The following is a 7,685-nucleotide window of genomic DNA, read 5'->3' on the forward strand; positions in this document are numbered from 1 at the left end:
CACACACAAACACACAGACACTTCACTGTAATACTATAACGTATATATATATAACACATACACTTCACTGTAATACTATAACGTATATATAACTTGTTATAGTATATGTTAGTGTGTGTATATCTATAACACACACTTCGTGCTGCTTTAACTACATATATAACATGTTATAGTATATGGTACTGTATTCATTATTTATATTATAACAGAGTTAATGAATTACATTCATTCATCACTAGGTTATAAGTCGATGAATCAATTATAACAGATTAATTGATTCATTAACTCGAATGTAATTCATTAACTCTATTATAATACAAATAAAGAATACAATATCATGTACTATAACATGCTATATATGTAGTTAAAGCAGCACGAAGTGTGTGTGTTATATATATACACACACTAACATATACTATAACAAGTTATATATATGTTATAGTATTATAGTGAAGTGTCTGTGTATGTGTCATATATATATATATATATATATATATATATATATATATATATATATATATATACACACATATATATATAGTAATACAGGGTCGGGTTATTTTAGGGATTTATACACTTGTAAATTGATTCATCGACTTATAACCTACTCAGATGCATCATTGAATATTAAAAACAAAACATCTCGACTTATATCAATTTCTCTCTCCCTCTCTCTCTCTCTCTCTCTCTCTATATATATATATATATATATATATATATATATATATATATATATAACTCTCTTGTTGTACAATTTTAACTACATATATAGCATGTAGAGTATATTTTAGTGTATTCATCTCTTATATTACAAAAGTGTTAACGGATACATTTATATTATTTAGATAGTAAATATAAAAGTAATTTTTAATTTTGACCAATGTTGACCTGAAAAGAAACCAACTTTGGTCGCTAATTATCCAGAAATTAAAATTAGCGACTAAAGTTGGTCGCTAAATTTAAATCAGATTTATTTATATTTTATATAATATTTAAAATAATAATATAATTGTTAAACGTTAGAACTGGGTCATAGATTAGCGACCAAAGTTGGTCTCTATCTGCTTCCCCTTTTGTAAGCGACCAACTTTGGACGCTAATTTTAAATTATATTTATTTAAATTTTATAATTTTTTTAAAATAATAATATAATTATTAAAATTTTATAATTGGGTCCTAGATTAGCGACCAAAGTTGGTCTCTATCTGCTACCCCTTTCGTAAGAGACCAACTTTGGTCGCTAATTTTAAATTATATTTATTTATATTTTGTAATTTTTTTAAATAATAATATAATTATTAAAATTTTATAACTGGGTCCCACTTTGGCGACCAAAGTTGGTCGCTAATTTCAATATTTCTTTGACCCAGCAAATCTGACCAGTCCGGTCAATATTTTGACCACATTATCGACAAACCTTGGTCGCTAATGTATTTAGAATAATTATTTAATAATTTTCTCCAATTTAGCGACCAACTTTGGTAGGTTTTCTTGACAGACTAATTTTGTTCGCAAATTATTGGTCGCTTTTTTCCGGATTTCTAGTAGTGGCGGTAAAAGGCATAGATAAACCAATTTTGTTCGTAAATTGTTGGTCGCTTTTTCCGAATTTCTTGTAGTGGCGGTAAAAGGCATACATAAATATTGCAGAACATTCCCGAAGACAACCACCCGCATATGTACTTTAGCAAATGAATCCAGGAGCGAATTATTGCTTGTATGCATATTTTAGAAAATTGAGTTATTTGGCAAAATTTACGGGGCATGGGAAGAACCTGGCTGATTTCCCGAAGACAACCACCACATATGTACTTTAACAAATGAATCCAGGAGCGAATTATTGCTTGTATGCATATTTTAGAAAATTGAGTTATTTGGCAAAATTTACGGGGCATGGGAAGAACCTGGCTGATTCGGGTATGTGTTTGCACCATAGAGAAAGAGCAAATAAAGAAGAATCCCCTTGCCCCTAAATCTTGAGAAGGCCTTTCGAAGACTGACCTTTCTTTCTCTTCTTTTGGTCTGATCGGTCGGGCCAGAAAAATTCGGTCATAGGAATTTAGAACACCTACGTGCTGGACGTAGGTGTTTTTATACTAAAGTTCCAACTTAGATAGCACTTACTTTTCCAAAAAATTTCTCGTTAAATTTTGAAGACAGTCAAATTTACTTGCTAGTAGTAATACTTATGAAGCAATGACTACCAAATCAAAGTTGCATTATTGCGTCGTCCTAGAGAAAAGGCAGTTCGATCCAAATTAACGCACATATATCATTAGCTCAAAAAGGAAAAAGCTACGTAGTTCTGCTTTTATTTTCCAAAAGTACAAGAACTTGCCGCTTTTACATCATAGTTACATACATAACAGTTGCCATTATATCATAGAAAGATGACCCCATAAGGTCCTCGTTTTATTAAGGATGCCTTTTTAGCTAAGCTTACATAGGAGGAAAAAGCAAAACTATTACACGTTGGTTCTAATTAAGCAGCAGCAACTCTCTCGGATGAGCGAGCTCTTCCTGAAGAGCGGAAGATAAGAGTTTCCTCCCTGTTGAACTTCAGCCTCCTCGCCTCATCCCTTGAAATCTGGTATGAATTGGCGATCACATCTACAGGTAATCCTCGGATAGCTGAGGTACGGCCGCTCAAAGTGTTGATCATGGCATTGTCATTGGTGTTGAACTCTACCCACTCGCAGCCTTCGGTCTCAGCGTGTTTCACCACGGCATAGTTCTGTGGAACCACCACAACCTGTCCCTGTCGGACTCTGTCATCTAACACTGCTTGTCCTCTGTGATCCACAATCTGAATCCTTGACTCTCCCCTTGTTATGTAGATTACCTTGTGTGCATTGGTGACCCAGTGTGGTGCCATGATTGAATCCTGCCCAATTAAACGGTAGTAATCAGTCTACATTTTATAGGTTTAATTTAAAGAACTAAAATGGTGCAAAATTGTCTCATAGGGCAGGGCCCCCAATTATCAACCCAAGTGATTTTTAACCCAATTAGCCATTGGTGACTTACTCTGTAGAGAACTCCCCTAGCGGCACTGAGACGGAGGAAGCTGAGGATTGGCAGAGTGAGGCTGTTGACGGTGGTGAATCGTCCGGCATGTGGGTTGTAGATATCAGCACGTGAGGGGTTGTCAATGTTCTGCCTGACTTTAGCGGAGCAGATGGTTTCCTCAATTCCGTTCATGCGAGGACCGTATTGTCCTTGCTCTTGTCTCTCCTCGCGCTCCTCTTGTTCTTGTGAGAATGGTGGCCTCACAACTCTGAGTCCTTGCTGAATGTTTACAATGTGTCCTCTCTGGTCTTCCTGTCCCTGAAGTCTCTTGGCTGTCTCCTGGTCTACGCCAAATGCCTCAGCCAAGACCTGTACGTCGAAGCCATTGAAAACATTTCCTGATTGGAATTGTTCCCTGCGCAAGCTGCGGGCACCGTATTGTCCCTGTTGCTGTTGTTGCTGTCCTTGTTGTGGGTTTCCAGCAATGAAGAACCTCTGCAAAAAATGAAAATCGGATTTATTAATAATTAACGAATACTATGGTTCTATAGGATTAATTTTTGTTGTATGTTTTTTGCACATTCTGTAATGTACCCTTGAAGTTCGACCAAGCTGGTTGGCATTGTTACTGCTATCTTCAAGAACAACAAGAACAAGCTCCTCATTTCCTTCGTTATAAACCCAGTGAGCAGCTCCAGCAGGGAAGGCAATAATGTCACCCTGCCTAAACTGTCCAATCCTCTGGTGGCGATCTTGGAATCTTGAACCGGCACCCCTTTCACCTTGCTGCAATTGCTGGGATGACTGGAATGTTTCGGGGCATCCAGATTGCATGATGCCATAAAATCCCTGACCTGAACATTAATTACCCACACAAAAATGTTAATCAATCAATGCGAACTGAACATGAGAAATCAAAAAATTACTATATATGCACCTCGTTCAACATAGGCAAGTAGGGGAGTGTTAACATAAGAAGGCAACAGCATTCCCCTAGACTGGATGACGTGGCGAATTAGGGAGACGCCAGCACATTGGAACTGCTGGTTATTTGGGTCCCATAACTCAGTGACTCCAGCTTCGGCTTGAATGCGGACGGTGGGTTCCTGAGGGCTAAGTCTATTGAGTTGGCACTCGCCTTGCTGCTGTTGGTATCTCTGCTGAGCAAAGGTACCGTGCAATACCAGAAGGAAACTCAAGGAGAAAGAGAGCCAGCTAGAAGCCATGATTATTACTATTGAGTAGAGAAGATATTAAACTATTTGCTGATGGGAAGTGGCGAGTGGGAATTGCTAGTATTTATAGGAGGGAGAGGTACGTAAGGGATTGACACATAGCAGAATATGTAGAGAAAAGCTCTGCCATTTTGCGCTTTGCATGGCTATCAAAGCATGCTGCTTTACACCTAGTGAGTATGCCTCATGCATTCGGAGTTTAGGTGGCTTCTTCCTTCTGAGAACAAAACAAATATAGTAGGAGTTCTGTTTTAAAGCGATTTTGTTTTACTCTGAGTTGTTTTATTCAGTGAATGTGAAGTCCATAAACATCAATGAGTCTACTACTCCATTAACGAGGTAATTTGATTTTCACGCCTGTTGTATTGCTATTTTAATTAATCTTTTATGGTAAATTATTTATTTTAGTTTTCTGTTACAAATTAAATTTTTTTATCAATTATTTATTGTTGCAGGCCATGTTACTCGGATGGTTAAAAGAATTTTAAGCAATCGTTACATGAAAGTTAAACAGTATTAATTGTTTGTTCACGTATTAATTATGTGAGGATTATAATTTTGAGAGATTGTTTATGTATGGATTAATAAGTAAGGAATTAGCATACATGGAATCATGGATTACTTAATACTCTAAAACTGCATTTTTGTTTTAAATAATTTAATTTCTACTTTGCTCTTCAAATTTGTTTGACTCAAAAAATATTAAAATCTTTTTGAACAAATCAATCAAAAATGAAGGGGTAAATCTTAGCTGAGGTCAATAATCTCTAGAAAGATTGATAAAGAAAGAGTAGATAGACCACAAGTTTTCTTTTTATTCGTGAATCACTACTAGAAATCCGGTAAAAAGCGACCACAAAAAGCGACCAAAGTTGGTCGCTTATAGGCCTAAAAGCGACCAAAAAGCGACCAAACATGTCTGGTCGCAATATTGTTGGTCCCTTTATTTTAGGGACCAAAGTTGGTCGCTAATTAGCGACCAACTTTGGTCTCTAAGGTAAAAGGACCAAATATTCTGATTTTGACTTTAGTGACCAACTTTGGTCGCTATATTAATTTAATAATATAAATTTGGCGACCAAAGTTGATCTCTACATATGAAATACGTTGTTTTTAATTTATCATTAATCATTAGAAAGCGACCAACTTTGGTCTCTAATCCAAATATTATATTTTAAAATCTGTACAATAAAGACCAAAGTTGGCCGCTAAATTCAAGAATTTAATTTTTTTTTTAAAGATAAGCGACCAACATTGGTTGCTATATTTCCAGAAATTATATTTTTTTAATAGAAATCTGGGCAGGTAGCGACCAAGGTTGGTCGCTATTGCCCAGAAAATTATTTTTTTTTATAGTGAAATGCGACCAAATAGAGACCAAAGTTGGTAGCTTTTCTTGGTATATTTTTGGCAGAAACTGTCTGTTTTGGCAGCTACACCACCTGCCAGCTTACCAAACATCCTAAACAGGCATTTTATGCCAGCAACAACAACAACAACAATTAAAAGCAACAATCTATAGAACTAACACATTAAGCTAACAAAACTAAGTTAACGCTTATTACAAGCCCATTCGAACTAAAAAGAACTAACACAATAGAACTAAATTTTTTTGCCTAGTTCAAAGTATATAAAGTACTCAAGGAGTGTTCTTTCAGCATCCTCGTCCGAACGTTGGATTGCCTCGCCCGATTCATTAGGTGGTTGACTGCGTATGAATTCTCCCACGTCAGCTGCATGTGAAGCGAACCTATATGAAAAATTATATATATTGAATTAGTATATCAAAATTTATATAAAAGTAAATCAAAATACTTAATGAAAAGTAAAAAACTTACATGTATATAGTCGAGGTTCGACCCTCCTTTCTGAATCAGTCTCTTTCTTCTTCTTTACAATACAAGTTTCATTGAATAGCTTATCTTGCTTCATTAGCATCATAAAGCTGTCTGGTGGCTTTGGTGATTATCCTCGTGGTACTATTACTCGGGATGAACTTGGATACAGAGAATAACTTGGATACAGTACCTGATAGGGTGTGTCTTTGATCAATTGTTGATCTCTATAGCGACAATGATAATGAGGAGGCAACGACATGTGTTTCAAAATAGTGATGGTATAGGTAGGATTTAACATTTCCTAAGTAGATAAAAGAGGTTATAAAGGAATTTTCTACTTCACTTTCCAAGAGGAAAAGAAGTTTAATTGATAGTGACAACGTTGATGAAGACGGAATGTTTTCCGTTGGTCATGACAGTTCCCATAAAGCGGGGATCATAAGACTCTATGATGACAAAGATTATAGGAAGTTTTGTTCTAAACTTTCTTCCAAGTCTGATCCGTACAAGCTTAATATGATATTGGTGATATTTCTTCGGATTCAGACAATGATTTGACCGACAAAAGTATGGAAATGCTCTTAAAAAGAATTAAAGGTAAAATGTTTTTCTTGGTAGAGAAGGATGCTGAAAATATTTTACCTTTAATTCTTTTTAAGAGCATTTCCATACTTTTGTCGGTCAAATCATTGTCTGAATCCGAAAAAATATCACTAATATCACATTAAGCTTGTACGGATTAGACTTGAAAGAAAATTTAGAACAAAACTTCCTATAATCTCTGTCATCATAGAGTCTTATGATCCCCATTTTATGGGAACTACCATGACTAACGGAACACATTCCGTCTTCATCAACCTTATCACTCTCAATTAAACTTCTTTTCCTCATAGAAAATGAAGTACAGAATTACTATATAAGCTCTTCTTTTATCTACTTAGAAAATACTAAATTCCTACCTACACCATCACTATTTGAAACACATGTCATTGCCTTCTCATCATCATTGTCGCTAATGAGAAGAACAATTAAAGGCACACTTTGCCAGGTATTGTGTCTTAGTTATTCTTGGTGGAAGTTCTATTGCTTGTCTAATAACGTCATCAACCTCTTCTAATAATCCTCTGGCAATCTAAAATTCCAAAACATAAACTAAAAGTTCAATTCATATCCTAAACCTTCAATTCATATCCACAAAAGTTCAAGTCATATCCTAAAGGTTCAACTCATATCGTAAAAAGTTCAAGTCATATCGTAAAATTTCAATTTATATCGTACAAGTTCAATTCACAAGAACAAAACCTAAAAACTAAAAGTTCATCAATTCTTATCCTACGAGTTTAAACATAAACTAAAAGTTCAATTTATATCCTAAAGGTTCAATTCATATCCACAAAAGTTCAAGTCATATCCTAAAATTTCTATTTATATCCTAAAAATTCAACTCATATCCTAAAAGTTTCAATTTATATCCTACAAGTTCAATTCACAAGAACAAAACCTAAAAACTAAAAGTTATATTCATATCCTACGAGTTTAAACATAAACTAAAAGTTCAAGTCATATCCTAAAGGTTCAATACATATGCTAAAGGTTCAATTTA

At 35.0% G+C, this 7,685-nt stretch overlaps 1 protein-coding gene across 1 annotated transcript; it reads right to left on the reverse strand.

Moving 5' to 3' along the window:
• Nucleotides 1–2,345: 2,345 nt before the first annotated feature.
• On the reverse strand, nucleotides 2,346–4,318 carry LOC104248913 (11S globulin seed storage protein Jug r 4-like). Its single transcript, XM_009805266.2, has 4 exons — nucleotides 3,947–4,318; nucleotides 3,604–3,863; nucleotides 3,028–3,504; nucleotides 2,346–2,884 (listed from the first exon to the last, which is right to left on the reverse strand). The coding sequence occupies exons 1-4, from the start codon at nucleotides 4,233–4,235 to the stop codon at nucleotides 2,483–2,485; spliced, it is 1,428 nt and encodes a 475-aa protein (XP_009803568.1). The 5' UTR covers nucleotides 4,236–4,318; the 3' UTR covers nucleotides 2,346–2,482.
• Between the last annotated feature and the right edge of the window lie 3,367 nt (nucleotides 4,319–7,685).

Source organism: Nicotiana sylvestris, chromosome 9 (assembly GCF_000393655.2).
Source record: "Nicotiana sylvestris chromosome 9, ASM39365v2, whole genome shotgun sequence".
In the NCBI taxonomy this organism is placed as follows: Eukaryota; Viridiplantae; Streptophyta; class Magnoliopsida; order Solanales; family Solanaceae; genus Nicotiana; species Nicotiana sylvestris.

What these genes read in the sequence shown, in the direction of transcription:
- LOC104248913 (XM_009805266.2), bottom strand. Translation starts at nt 4,235, where the DNA reads ATGGCTTCTAGCTGGCTCTCTTTCTCCTTGAGTTTCCTTCTGGTATTG. An exon ending in ACTTGCCTATGTTGAACGAG is followed by an intron (nt 3,864 to 3,946) that starts GTGCATATATAG and finishes ATTAATGTTCAG; the next exon opens with GTCAGGGATTTTATGGCATC. An exon ending in AGCTTGGTCGAACTTCAAGG is followed by an intron (nt 3,505 to 3,603) that starts GTACATTACAGA and finishes CATTTTTTGCAG; the next exon opens with AGGTTCTTCATTGCTGGAAA.